Genomic DNA, 15,065 nt, shown 5'->3' on the forward strand with positions numbered 1-15,065 from the left:
TTGGAGGAAGTAGTGACCATATTTGGAGCTTTTAGAAAATGAGTGAAGCTAGCTGGTTAGCAGGGTGCGCTGTGATGTTAATTAGCTAACATTGGCAACATGTTTGTGCAACGTAAACAGTGTGCAATTCCCAATAATGGGTGCCGAGGATTTCCAGTTGTGTTGCCGTGGTGACGAACATGCCTTAAACGTCACTAACTCAATATTTATCCTTTTTCCTTTTTAAAACCTTTGAACTTAATTAAAACAGAATTTAAATGTTTTTTTTTGTCTTCCAGCTTACTCTGGTCGACATCATCATCTACGGAGCGCTGAAAGCTGCTAGCTGTTATGGCGTCCGCTGGTCCAGAGTCCTGCGCCCGCTGCTATTGGTCAACGTCACAGAGGGGCGGCAGGTAACGACCACCTGTCTCACCTGTCTCACCTGCCTGAGGCTGCAGTCAAGTTTACCTTTTCTTTTTTTTTATGACTCTGACTGAGGGTAGAAAAGGAAATAGCGCCCCCCTCGGGATGTGTGTGTGTGTGTGTGTGTGTGTGTGTGTGTGTGTGTGTGTGTGTGTGTGTGTGTGTGTGTGTGTGTGTGTGTGTGTGTGTGTGTGTGTGTGTGTGTGTGTGTGTGTGTGTGTGTGTGTGTGTGTGTGTGTGTGTGTGTGTGTGTGTGTGTGTGTGTGTGTGTGTGTGTGTGTGTGTGTGTGTGTGTGTGTGTGTGTGTGTGTGTGTGTGTGTGTGTGTGTGTGTGTGTGTGTGTGTGTGTGTGTGTGTGTGTGTGTGTGTGTGTGTGTTGAGGTACACTGTCTCCTGTTGATGTCCATCACGTTGTAATCATAGCATCACGTGTTGTTAAAATTTCCTGCTAGAATGTTTGAGTCGCCGAGCTGACGGCGCCTGAACGCATCATTAGTCAGTGTGTGTGTGCGTGTCCTGAGGGAGGATGAGCAGCTTCAGACCCTTCTCAACCTCTGTCTCTGTTGTTTGTTTGTGTTCAGCTCCGCAGAGCGTTCAGAAGCATCCGGAACGCTCTGCCTCAGATCTTCTACGTCTTCCTGCTCTTCATGTTCAGCGTCCTCATCTTCTCCCTCATGGCACTCAAACTGCTCGGAAAACGGTGAGAACACGTTTACAGTCTAACCTTTCTGTACTCGAAAGGTACGCAGTTTGTCTTCCTTCACTCAACTCTGACGTCTGCAGCAGGTAAACAGGCTGTAACATCTGCAGCAGGTAAACAGACTGTAACGTCTGCAGCAGGTAAACAGACTGTAACGTCTGCAGCGAGTAAACAGGCTGTAACGTCTGCAGGTAAACAGGCTGTAACGTCTGCAGGTAAACAGACTGTAATGTCTGCAGCGGGTAAACAGGCTGTAATGTCTGCAGGTAAACAGACTGTAACGTCTGCAGCAGGTAAACAGACTGTAACGTCTGCAGCAGGTAAACAGACTGTAACGTCTGCAGCGGGTAAACAGGCTGTAACGTCTGCAGGTAAACAGGCTGTAACGTCTGCAGGTAAACAGGCTGTAACGTCTGCAGGTAAACAGGCTGTAACGTCTGCAGCCGGTAAACAGGCTGTAACGTCTGCAGCAGGTAAACAGGCTGTAACGTCTGCAGCAGTTAAACAGACTGTAACGTCTGCAGTGGGTAAACAGGCTGTAATGTCTGCAGCGGGTAAACAGGCTGTAACGTCTGCAGCCGGTAAACAGGCTGTAATGTCTTCAGCGGATAAACAGGCTGTAACGTCTGCAGCAGTTAAACAGACTGTAATGTCTGCAGCGGGTAAACAGGCTGTAACGTCTGCAGCAGGTAAACAGACTGTAACGTCTGCAGCGGGTAAACAGACTGTAACGTCTGCAGCGGGTAAATAGACTGTAACGTCTGCAGCAGTTAAACAGGCTGTAACGTCTGCAGGTAAACAGACTGTAACGTCTGCAGCGGGTAAACAGACTGTAACGTCTGCAGCGGGTAAACAGACTGTAACGTCTGCAGCGGGTAAACAGACTGTAACGTCTGCAGCAGGTAAACAGACTGTAACGTCTGCAGGTAAACAGACTGTAACGTCTGCAGGTAAACAGACTGTAACGTCTGCAGCAGGTAAACAGACTGTAACGTCTGCAGCGGGTAAACAGACTGTAACGTCTGCAGCGGGTAAACAGGCTGTAACGTCTGCAGCGGGTAAACAGACTGTAACGTCTGCAGCAGGTAAACAGACTGTAACGTCTGCAGCGGGTAAACAGGCTGTAACGGCTGCAGCGGGTAAACAGGCTGTAACGGCTGCAGCAGTTAAACAGACTGTAACGTCTGCAGCAGGTAAACAAGCTGTAACGTCTGCAGGTAAACAGACTGTAACATCTGCAGCAGGTAAACAGACTGTAACGTCTGCAGGTAAACAGACTGTAACGTCTGCAGCGGGTAAACAGACTGTAACGTCTGCAGCAGGTAAACAGACTGTAACGTCTGCAGCAGGTAAACAGACTGTAACATCTGCAGCAGGTAAACAGACTGTAACGTCTGCAGGTAAACAGACTGTAACGTCTGCAGCGGGTAAACAGACTAACGTCTGCAGCAGGTAAACAGACTGTAACGTCTGCAGCGGGTAAACAGACTGTAACGTCTGCAGCGGGTAAACAGACTGTAACGTATGCAGCGGGTAAACAGGCTGTAACGGCTGCAGCGGATAAACAGGCTGTAACGGCTGCAGCAGTTAAACAGGCTGTAACGGCTGCAGCAGGTAAACAGACTGTAACGTCTACAGCGGGTAAACAGACTGTAACGTCTGCAGCGGGTAAACAGACTGTCACGTATGCAGCGGGTAAACAGGCTGTAACGGCTGCAGCGGGTGAACAGGCTGTAACGTCTGCAGGTAAACAGACTGTAACGTCTACAGCGGGTAAACAGACTGTAACGTCTGCAGCGGGTAAACAGGCTGTAACGTCTGCAGCGGGTAAACAGGCTGTAACGGCTGCAGCAGGTAAACAGGCTGTAACGTCTGCAGGCTGAGGACACGAACATTGATGATGAGTTAGAGTTAAACTTGGGTAAACAGTGTTTGATAAGTGTGTGTGTGTTTATTTAACATCTTCGTCTAACACCTACGTCTTCTCAGAGGTCTGAAGACGACAGACGGAGCTCCGTACTTCACTAACTACATCGAGATCGTCTTTGACCTTTACGTCCTCGTCACAACGGCCAACAGTCCTGACGTCATGTAAGACCTTTTATTCTGAAAAATGTGTCTTTGATGTATTTTCAGATCATTTTGTTTCTGGGTTATTGTTCCTGAAAAAGCAGAGAAGAATGACGCTGTTTTCACAGATTGGAGATGTCTGAAGTTTAATGACCTTTCTTCTAAGAATTAATATTTTAGTCTGTATTTGACCGCCTGTCTGTTTTTACGTCTCAGACTTCACACCTGGTTCCATGGTTCACTTTTGAGAAGAGTCAGAAACGTTGATTATTGATATCTCTTCTCATTGGCAGGATGCCAGCGTACAACGCCAGCTACTTCTATGCTATCTTCTTCATCCTCTACATCCTCATCAACACCTACATCTTCATGTCTGTGTTCCTTGCCGTTGTCTACAACAACTACAAGAAGTACCTGAAGGTACCACAGTCTGACACAGACACACACACATAGACACACACACAAGCCTAGACAGCTGGGAGGTAGGAAGTTGTTGTTAAAAATTATAAATATATTGACATATTCAGAGTGTATTTGAATGTAACTTTCTCCCCAACATAAAGCTGTATTCACACACACAGACTTAATGTCCTCTCACCTACAATTCTACAATTCACTTAGCAGACTCTTTTACCCAAAGTGACGTACATCAGAGAGTAAGAACAACACAAGCAAGGATCTAGAAAAAAGGGAACAATGTCAGTAAGAGCAAACGATCAGCTTTGAGTCCGATTGGACACACAGGTGCTGACAGGAAGTGACCAGCAGCAAAGCACAACATTGAGGGCAGTTCTTGAGAGCTCTAATCAGTATAGAAACCATCTTATAAGTCATCGTTATCAAACAAAAACAATCGTCATTACCATCATCATCATCAATAATATGGAGACCATCATCATTAAGTTAGTAGGTATTCATGAAAGAGCTGGGTCTTTAGCTTTTTCTTAAAGGTGCAGAGGGACTCTGCAGATCACATGGAGTTTGGAAGTTCATTCCACCACCGGGTCAGCGTCTTAGGACCCTGTTGTGAAGGTTGGATCAGATGCCTTTCATTGGCGTAGTGGGCGGGAGGGAGTGTAGACCTGGATCAGAGAGTTTAGGTAAGGAGACGTTTTTGTCGCTGTTTTGTAAGCGAGCGGCAGAGTTTTAAATTTGATGCGAGCAGTAACTGGGAGCCAGTGTAAGGAGATGAACAGCGGAGTGACATGTGCTCTTTTAGGAAGGTTGAAGACCAGTCGTGCTTCTGCATTTTGTATCATCTGCAGGGGTTTGATAGTGCATGTAGGAAGACCTGCCAGTAGAGAGTTGCAATAGTCGATGTGTGATATCACAAGAGCCTGTACCAGGAGCTGTGTAGCGTGTTCTGACAGGTAAGGTCTGACCTTCCTGATGTTATACAGGGCAAATCCACCTGACCGGGCAATCGAGGCTACTTGAACCTTAAAAGTTAGCTGCTCATCAATCATGACACCCAGGTTCCTGCAGACTTTGTGGGCATGAGTTTGGTTGTTCCAAGCTGGATATTGATCTGTGGTTGCATAGAGGGACTGGCTGGGATGACAAGGAGCTCAGTCTTTGAAAGATTGAGTTGAAGGTGCCGTTCATTCATCCATTTAGAGATATCAGCAACGCATGATGAGATTCTTGCAGAGACTGTAACATCGTCTGGTGGGAATGACAGGAAGAGCTGGGTATCGTCAGCATAGCAGTGACAGGAAGAGCTGGGTATCGTCAGCATAGCAGTGGTATGAGAAGCCATGAGAGCGGATTATTGAACCAAGTGAGCTAGTGTATATGGAGAAGAGAAGGGGACCAAGCACTGACCCTTGAGGTACCCCTGTGGATAAGCTGTGAGCTTTGGACACTTCTCCCTTCCACGACACTCTAAAGGATCGCACAGAGAGGTAGGACACGAACCAGCAGAGGGCAGTTCCTGAGCTGTTCAGAGGGCGTGGATAGGAGGATTTGATGGTTGACTGTGTCAAAGGTAGCAGACAGGTCTAGCAGTTTCTTCGGCCGGATCCCCAGCTCATGACGAAACAGCCTTCACAGGCCTAGACTGCGCCGGGCTTGGAAAGGGATAGGGGGAGAGATGGGATAAGATGCAGGAAGAGGGATAGGGAGCAAGGGGGTGGGGGGAGGAAGCCGTCCATCAACAATCCGGTGGGGAGGGGGCTCAAGAGCTCCCAGGAAAGTAGGTGGTTAGTGACTGAGATTTACAGATAGATACATGCAGTAATATGATGACTAACTGACTCAGAGGTAAAGTTACCTCCCTCTCTGGAACGGGCTGGAGTTACCCCTCTTTCTCGAGTTTGAGTGACCTCCCTCTGAAACAGAATACCCAGAGTTTCCCTCATTTCAGGGTTAACTGACTCAGAGTTTGAACTAAACCTGCTCTCTGAAACGGACCTCAGGAGTTCAAACACAGAAACAATCTTTAAAATGTTGACATGACAGCGAGTCAGGAAGAGATCAGCACTTTGTCAATAGGGGGCGCCAAAAGTGACCTAACCCAAATGTGCTTAGCAAACAGGGTTCTGATTTCTCCATCTTGTTCTCTGGCTCCACCAGGAGGAGGTACGGCAGCTGGTCAGGACTAAAAGGCACAAGATGGTGCGAGCGTTCGCAGTGCTGCAGGAGCAGAGACAGGAGGGGGCGGAGCCTGTAGTCAGCCAGGCGAACTGGAATCAGGTGGTTAGACTGGTCCATCCTGACATCAGCAACGCCCACCGAGAGCTGCTGTGGAGCGTCTCAGACCACAAGAGCCAGGGCTGCATCGGTACTACACACACACACACACACACACTGAGTAATAAAATCAGTATTAATACATTTTGGGACTGAATACTTGTTTTTACCAATCATGCAACACTCTCTCTCTGGGTTTGGAGCAGCTCAGGAGGAAAGGTGGGTGATTGCACATTTCTGTTTTTGAGTTTTTTTCATGCATGTTCATAAATTTTTTTTTACATACATTCGCATTATTTCAGGGTATGGGTGACTGAAAGGTGGGCGGGTTAAATCTGTCTGTCAGGAGACTTAAGCCCCGCCTCAGCTCCACCTCTTCACCCATGTCTAGGTTGATCTAAAACTAGTTTGAGTCAGAATTTCCAATATGGCCATCATTGTCATACGGCTTCATAAGTCCTCTTCTGAAACCAGTAGGTGAAGTCATTGAGACTACATCCATGTTTATACAGTTATGTTATCACAAGCCGCCAGTCAGCAGACCTCAAGAAGTTGAAAGAAAAGCCAAAGTAATCTCCACAGCCTGTTTGCCGGCTGCAGACGTTACAGCCTGTTTACCTGCTGCAGACGTTACAGCCTGTTTACCTGCAGACGTTACAGCCTGTTTACCAGCTGCAGACGTTACGGTCTGTTTACCTGCAGACGTTACAGTCTGTTTACCTGCTGCAGACGTTACAGCCTGTTTACCAGCTGCAGACGTTACGGTCTGTTTACCTGCATACGTGACAGTCTGTTTACCTGCTGCAGACGTTACAGCCTGTTTACCTGCTGCAGAAGTTACAGTCTGTTTACCTGCAGACGTTACAGTCTGTTTACCTGCTGCAGACGTTACAGCCTGTTTACCTGCTGCAGAAGTTACAGTCTGTTTACCTGCAGACGTTACAGTCTGTTTACCCGCTGCAGAAGTTACAGTCTGTTTACCTGCAGACGTTACAGTCTGTTTACCTGCTGCAGACGTTACAGTCTGTTTACCTGCAGACGTTACAGTCTGTTTACCTGCAGAAGTTACAGTCTGTTTACCTGCAGACGTTACAGTCTGTTTACCCGCTGCAGACGTTACAGCCTGTTTACTTGCTGCAGAAGTTACAGTCTGTTTACCTGCAGACGTTACAGTCTGTTTACCTGCTGCAGACGTTACAGTCTGTTTACCTGCAGACGTTACAGTCTGTTTACCTGCAGAAGTTACAGTCTGTTTACCTGCAGACGTTACAGTCTGTTTACCCGCTGCAGATGTTACAGCCTGTTTACCCGCTGCAGACGTTACAGTCTGTTTACCCGCTGCAGACGTTACAGTCTGTTTACCCGCTGCAGACGTTACAGCCGGTTTACCGGCTGCAGACGTTACAGTCTGTTTACCTGCTGCAGACATTACAACCTGTTTACCTGCTGCAGACGTTAGGATGAACACTTCTACTAGGGACATCCACAATTAGCTGTAACTGTTCACCCTTAAAGGCCCTGACACATCGAGCAGATGGAAAGAACTAGTGGCGATGAAGGCCGCCTGTGTCGTCGGAGCACAACGCCTTTTGTCTCGGCTAAAAAGTTTCACTTGAACACACCGCAAAGACTACAGCCGACAGCCAACCACCACTTACATTCTACACATGCGTGAAAGTCAATACCTCTCCATGCCAGTAGGGGGCAGTAGTCTGTAATCGTCATTCTAAAAGGTGAAACCTGAAGAGGACGAGGAAGAACGCAGATAAATAAACCATTGTTGTGATACGAGAAGACAATTTTCAATTTTTTCTCGCTCAACACTCATAATAAACTTCTAATGGAGAATAATGTCTGATAAAAAGTTGAAAATGGCGCTGGCATTGTCAGCCCTTAATCTTTTATTCGTGGAACAAAAATAGAAGAGGCGCTTCCGTATTTCTTTGCTCTCTCTTTGTATTTGCTCTCTTGTTTCGCTCACGCTGATTCAACATGTAGAGTCGGCCAAAAAAAGGCCAACTGGGGCCGACGGGTAGTGACTGAGCTGGACACATCGCAAAGACGAGGACGATGGCTGCTCACCGACGGATCGATGGCCGACGGTCTCCTTGGTGTGTCAGGGCCTTCAGACACCAGGTTTAAAAACATGTCAATCTTCCTTGAGGAAGATATGGAAGAAGCTGCCCTCTAGTGGTCACATCAGGAAAGACTTGAGAGTTTTCCCGTTCTACAAACAGAAAGACGATGATCTATGATTTGATGTTTTTTCTCTCGGTCGGTTGATTGACAGGTAGGGTGGCATTCGTCCAGCTGGCCGACCTGCTGAACATTGAGGTGATCACGCTGAAGTCCAGGCCACACCCCTTCCGTAGCCTGTGCCCCGCCCTTTACCTGTCAGCACCCAGCCGCCTCATCTGCTGGCTCGTCCAACACAGGTGAGATGGACAGATTTTTATTAGACAAAAAAATAGAATAAGAAATTAAAGCATTTTCAGTCGTTTCATTATTGACACAAATGTTATGTACAAATGGTCTTATGGAGACTCCATGCATCATGATGAGAAAAATTAATGAGAATGACAAAGAACTGATTTGTCAGATTAGACACGAAATTAGCAGTTTTATTTTGAGTGTGTGTGTCTGTGTTTCAGGGCGTTTGTCATCGTGTACGACCTAATCATCCTGGTGAACGCCGTGTTCATCGGTCTGGACGAGGAAAACCCAATGATCGCCAACTCAGAGTGGGGGTTCCTGTCTCTGTACCTGCTGGAGATCCTGCTGAAGCTGTACGTGTTCGAGCCCCGAGCGTTTTTCTCCAGACACAACTTCTGGAACTGGTGAGGAAGAATTGGCGTACGACTGTGATTAACTTGTTTTCACAGCTACGTTATTATCGCGAGAATACAAGATCAACTAGACGAGATCAGGAGAAAACAACTGAAATATACTTATCACGGGGAAACGGAGTAACATGAATTGTATGGATGTCTGTCCTGTTTGGGACCTCAGGTCTTTGGTTTGTACAAAACCAACAAAGGATTCTGGGTAACGTAGGAGGTTCGAGATGAACGCTGCAGTCCAAAAGTTATAGTTCCTTTATAAAAATGCTTTCAGAGTTCTTAAACCCAAAAGGAGTTCTGGTCTCAAGCTTTGATTCGTCGATGAAGCTGCAGTATAAAACGTGCGTCTCTGTCCTAAGCTGCAGCTGGTTCAGCTTTCAGCATCATCGCCATCTGACATGTTTGTTTTGTGTTTTCAGGTTCGACACAATCATTGTTGTCTCCGCTCTCATCGCTACAATCATCAACTCTGCCATTAAGTCATGTACGTGTTTGGGTTAATTTCTTTCCAAATGTCTGAATCCGATTCAGTGTGCATCTTTGAAACTGGCCAATACCACAGCTGGAATCAGCAGAGTGAAATTAAATATACAAACAGTTTAAGGATTAAATGATTGACTACAGTTAGAAAAGTATTTAAACAATTTCAGTAATGAAGATTGAAAACAGCCGTCTGTCTCTCCTGTTTGAAGTAGGCATGATCATTTCTGATGTTTCATTTTTACCATCAGTCCATCATCTCTAATTATCAGTTCCCAAAGCATGTTATTAATGTTCTGATGTTTTTACAAACCAAAATACATCTTACAAAAAATCACACTGAACTGGATCCACAGTGAACTGGATCTCTGTGATAAGTTAAAGGATCCACAGTAAACTGGATCTCTGACTAAAGTTAAAAGATCCACAGTGAACTGGATCTCTGAGTAAAGTTAAAGGATCCACAGTGAACTGGATCTCTGAGTAAAGTTAAAGGATCCACAGTGAACTGGATCTATTTCTAAAGTTAAAGGATCCACAGTGAACTGGATCTATGTGTAAAGTTAAAGGATCCACAGTGAACTGGATCTATGTGTAAAGTTAAAGGATCCACAGTGAACTGGATCTCTGTGATAAGTTAAAAGATCCACAGTGAACTGGATCTCTGTGTAAAGTTAAAGGATCCACAGTGAACTGGATCTCTGAGTAAAGTTAAAAGATCCACAGTGAACTGGATCTCTGTGCTAAGTTAAAGGATCCACAGTGAACTGGATCTCTGTGTAAAGTTAATTAAAGGATCCACAGTGAACTGGATCTCTGTGTAAAGTTAAAGGATCCACAGTGCACTGGATCTCTGTAAAGTTAAAAGATCCACAGTGAACTGGAGCTCTGTGTAAGGTTAAAGGATCCACAGTGAACTGGATCTCTTTGTAAAGTTAAAGGATCCACAGTGCACTGGATCTCTGTAAAGTTAAAAGATCCACAGTGAACTGGAGCTCTGTGTAAGGTTAAAGGATCCACAGTGAACTGGATCTCTTTGTAAAGTTAAAGGATCCACAGTGAACTGGATCTCTCTGTAAAGTTAAAGGATCCACAGTGAACTGGATATCTGTGTAAAGTTAAATGATCCACAGTGAACTGGATCTCTGATAAGTTAAAGGATCCACAGTGAACTGGATCTCTGAGTAAAGTTAAAGGATCCACAGTGAACTGGATCTCTGTGTAAAATTAAAGGATCCACAGTGAACTGGATCTCTGAGTGAAGTTAAAAGATCCACAGTGAACTGGATCTCTGTGTAAAATTAAAGGATCCACAGTGAACTGGATCTATTTCTAAAGTTAAAGGATCCACAGTGAACTGGATCTATGTGTAAAGATTAAAGATCCACAGTGCACTGGATCTCTGTAAAGTTAAAAGATCCACAGTGAACTGGAGCTCTGTGTAAAGTTAATTAAAGGATCCACAGTGAACTGGATCTATGTGTAAAGTTAAAGGATCCACGGTGAACTGGATCTATGTGTAAAGTTAAAGGATCCACAGTGAACTGGATCTATGTGTAAAGTTAAATGATCCACAGTGAACTGGATCTCTGTGCTTAGTTAAAGGATCCACAGTGAACTGGAGCTCTGTTTAAAGTTAAAGGATCCACAGTGCACTTGATTTCTGTAAAGTTAAAAGATCCACAGTGCACTGGATCTCTGTAAAGTTAAAGGATTCACAGTGAACTGGATCTCTTTGTAAAGTTAAAGGATCCACAGTGCACTTGATCTCTGTAAAGTTAAAAGATCCACAGTGCACTGGATCTCTGTAAAGTTAAAGGATCCACAGTGAACTGGATCTCTCTGTAAAGTTAAAGGATCCACAGTGAACTGGATCTCTGAGTAAAGTTAAAGGATCCACAGTGACCTGGATCTCTGTGCTTAGTTAAAGGATTCACAGTGAACTGGATCTATGTGTAAAGTTAAAGGATCTACAGTGAACTGGATCTATGTGTAAAGCTAAAGGATCTACAGTGAACTGGATCTATGTGCTTAGTTAAAGGATTCACAGTGAACTGGAGCTCTGTGCTTAGTTAAATGATCCACAGTGACCTGGATCTATTTGTAAAGTTAAAGGATCCACAGTGAACTGGATCTATGTGTAAAGTTAAAGGATCCACAGTGAACTGGATCTCTGTAAAGTTAAATGATCCACAGTGAACTGGATCTCTGTGTAAAGTTAAAGGATCTACAGTGAACTGGATCTCTGTGTAAAGTTAAAGGATCTGTGTAAAGTATATATAATGAAAGGTTCCCTTTTAAAAAGCTGGATGCAGATTCTTTCTATGATTTGTGCCATGTAACCTGATGTTAGAAATCTCTAAATATCCACCTGTTGATTGTTCATGTCATAATTCTGTGTTGTGACATGATGTTTTATGTCATAGCGGGGGGATACAGCAGCCGTCAGATCCTCGACATTGTCTTCATCCTGAGAGTCCTCAGACTGATCCGGGTGGTCGACAGCATCAAAAGGTTTGTGGAGATGTTGATAGTATCAGAGTAAATGTGTTACCTGTTACCTCTTCTTATTAAAAAAACAGGACATCTTTTTTTGGATCAGGACTCATTTGTGTCATGTCCCATTCATCCGTGTGTTTGAGTTTATATTTCTTATATCTTCACTAACAATGAAGACTGTATTTCCTGTTAGGTTTCGTACGATCATCAACACGCTGATCAGGATCGGACCGGCCATCCTCACATTCGGACAGCTCATCATTGTGAGTAGTTTTAAAGAGTAGAGGAAGCTATCACAGTCAGTATATCTTTTGGTCATTCGATTTTCCTTTCAGAAACAGGTATTAAAAAATGAGTGGTTATTTGATTTTCGTTTTAAAATACAAAAATGAAATTTTAAATACAAGGTGTTTTTCTGTTTCATGGTCAAAAAGGGATGGGTGAAATTTAAAAAATGATTAGATTTTCAGTTTCTATTTCATGTAACAAAAAATAAAATCACTAGAAAACAGAAACGAAAGAAAGGCCTGTTTTTTTATTTTCTGAGACCTGATCTTGTCATTTACAAGGCAATGAGGACGGTGCTGTGTTGAAGAAACAGTAGGCTAGTAGGCTAAAGCGGTGTAATCCAACGTGACACATGGACATGGAGCAGTATGTCGTTTTCTGAAACAATAAAAGATATTCACAGATTTGGCTTTCCCGGCTCAATAACTCATCAGCGGAACATCTGCAGATCTTCAGTCAGATTTTACCCAAAAGATGCCCAAAGAAACAGAGCCAACACTGCCTATACAGTGTCAATACATTGGGAAAGTTTTGGTGCGTACAGTACGATTTAGACAGTGTGCAGGAATTTGGCCGCCCATTTTGGTAATTAAAAACAAGAAATTACCCAACACTGAGTGCTAAGGTCTTCTATTTTTGTTGCTGTGACAACACTAATGTGTTCAGGTTCCAAACCGGCCATAATGTTGGACCCCAATGCTTCAAAATGGTAGTTAAGAAAATCATGGGTGAAGTCTACATATCAACATCTACGTCTTATAAAGAGTCAATGGCCGCAATCACATTTCATTACAATAGTTGGTGCACTAACTGTACTGTAAAGCCACGTTAGCAGAGTTAGCATCCATATACTGAACCTAGCTCCTCCCCCTCAGGTGGTGTACTACATCTTTGCCATGGTGGGGATGGAGCTGTTCAAAGGGAAGGTGAAGTATTATGAGGACACCAGCGACCCGGCCAGTGAATACTGTGGAAACCTTCTGCTGAAAGGAACGCCCTTCGCACATCTCAACTACTGCAAGAACAACTTCAACAGCGTGGTGTCCTCCTTCATCCTGCTGGTGGAGCTCACTGTGGTCAACCAGTGGCATGATATCCTTTAGCTTGATGCCACACAGTCAGCTCATGGTGTTTACCCATGTTTAATGGGTTTCATCTTATTGTAGCTGTCAGTCACCAGCCACAGGTCCTTAAAGGAAGAATATGTGATTTTTCACATTTAGATACAGCAGAAATCAAATCTATCCTCTGAAAATAACTCTGTGAGTCATGACTGTCTACAATGAGTTTGACACTGAGTCCTGCTGTCTGTGATGATATCTGAGCTGTATCTACAGCCTGTTTATATTGATGGGACGGCCGGCCAGCTCCCTTGCATATGAAAGTTGTTTAATTGAGGGACTAGAGAAAAGAAGAACATACTGTACTCACTGCTTATTTGAATGTCACGTCATAACTTAACCAAAGGACAGAGATAAAAACAAATATAAACACAAACAACAAAAAATAAATATTAATAATTTTGTGTAAATTGACATACAGTGTGAAGCTACGAGCAAAATAAAGAGCGCTAACATAGCATGCTAACACAACAATGCAGCCAAAGTTGTTTTGGTTTCATGCTGGCGCTCAAGGGCAACATCTGCTGGATCAAAAAATCATATTCTTCCTTTAAAGGCAGGGTTGGTAATTTCTTCCAGATCCACTTTTTAAGAGTTTGGTTGAAATTGTTTTTATTTATTGGGCGGTGCCAGATCACCTCCTGAGCACTGCCGAGGTGCCCTTGAGCAAGGCACCAAACCCCCTCCCCACCACCAGCTCAGGAGTGCCCGCTGTGGGCCGCTCCGTCACTCTGACATCTCTCCATTAGTGCATGTTCATAGGATCCTGTTTCTGCATGTGTGTGTATACTTCAGCCTATGTGTGTGTTCATGACTTACAGAGTGTAAAAACTGAATTTTCCCCTTGTGGGGATCAATAAAAGTAAATCTTAATGTTAATCTTGTGGAGTCAAAAGGAGATGGTGGTAATCTCAAACTTTCAAGGAACTGAATGCTACGTTTCATTTTGGTTGATTTACACATTTGATGGATGAAGTTTTTAGATAATTAATTTTAGTAAAAGATGTTCCTGCAAAGGTTGTAAAGAAACAGGTTCAGCCATCTTTAAAGAATGAAATGCTAGTTTGATTGAATTGCGTCTGGTTATCCTCCTCACAGATACTCTAACATTTATGAACGATTATTTTCATCCAACAGATTCGTGGTTTTGTTTCTATGATTCCTTAACTTGTCTTTACTGCTCAGCAGCGGCTTCACCACCGTCACCCACGTGTCAGCCCGGATCTTCTTCATCTTCTTTCACATCATGGTCGTCATCGTCATCATCAAGTAAGACTAACAGTCCTGATTAAGAGACTTTATATGTATGCGTGCTATATCCTATTGCTGTTAATGTTGTATTATACTTTGTAACTGGACAGGGTGTATGCATTAGAGTAAAAACCCTCAGTTGTACCTTCTGTGTCTGTTGATCAGCTTTTATTTGAAAGAACTTTCATTTTGTCTGCTTTAAAAAAGATTCAGGTACTGTAAAATAACAAAACGTTTTTGGTACCAGGCTGTAAACCTGTTAATGTCTGTTGTAAAGTTGGATATTTTAACATGGGGCTTTATGGGGACTGACTCACTGCAGGAGACAGACTCTAGTGGACACTGGAGGAACTGCAGCTGTAAAGTTAGACATTTTAACATGGAGCTCTATGGGGACTGACTCACTGCAGGAGACAGACTCTAGTGCACAGTTGAGGCACTGCAGTTTTTGGCACTTCCACATTGGTTTCATTTCTCAGACTCAGGTAGCTGATGGGTTGGTAATCAAGTTGTGAAGCATAATTTCCTGTTTGTCTTCCAGCATCTTTGTGGCGTTTGTCCTGGAGGCATTCTTCGTGGAGTACTCGGTGGAGAAGAGCGACCTGCAGACTTCTCTGGAGAAGAAAATCAAGGAACTGGAGCTCGCTGTTGCAGAGTGAGTCCTAACCAGGGCCTTGATGAAGAATCAAACATCTCCTGTGGTCGCTCACAGGAGATCAG

General features: G+C 44.1%; 1 protein-coding gene across 2 annotated transcripts in view; it reads left to right on the plus strand.

Annotated features, from left to right (window-relative positions):
• Window positions 1-15,065, plus strand: part of tpcn3 (two pore segment channel 3) — a 36,976-nt gene that overhangs the window by 19,989 nt on the left and 1,922 nt on the right. For both annotated transcript variants that reach the window (XM_061063833.1, XM_061063826.1), the window contains 13 exons: window positions 279-395; window positions 987-1,105; window positions 3,095-3,196; window positions 3,469-3,595; window positions 5,750-5,957; window positions 8,157-8,301; window positions 8,518-8,703; window positions 9,126-9,190; window positions 11,613-11,700; window positions 11,879-11,948; window positions 12,849-13,065; window positions 14,273-14,363; window positions 14,887-15,000. In XM_061063833.1, the coding sequence (XP_060919816.1) occupies window positions 279-395; window positions 987-1,105; window positions 3,095-3,196; window positions 3,469-3,595; window positions 5,750-5,957; window positions 8,157-8,301; window positions 8,518-8,703; window positions 9,126-9,190; window positions 11,613-11,700; window positions 11,879-11,948; window positions 12,849-13,065; window positions 14,273-14,363; window positions 14,887-15,000 (1,649 nt within the window). The remainder of the gene's footprint in view (window positions 1-278; window positions 396-986; window positions 1,106-3,094; window positions 3,197-3,468; window positions 3,596-5,749; window positions 5,958-8,156; window positions 8,302-8,517; window positions 8,704-9,125; window positions 9,191-11,612; window positions 11,701-11,878; window positions 11,949-12,848; window positions 13,066-14,272; window positions 14,364-14,886; window positions 15,001-15,065) is intronic.

Source organism: Labrus mixtus, chromosome 2 (genome assembly GCF_963584025.1).
Source record: "Labrus mixtus chromosome 2, fLabMix1.1, whole genome shotgun sequence".
Classification (NCBI taxonomy): Eukaryota; Metazoa; Chordata; class Actinopteri; order Labriformes; family Labridae; genus Labrus; species Labrus mixtus.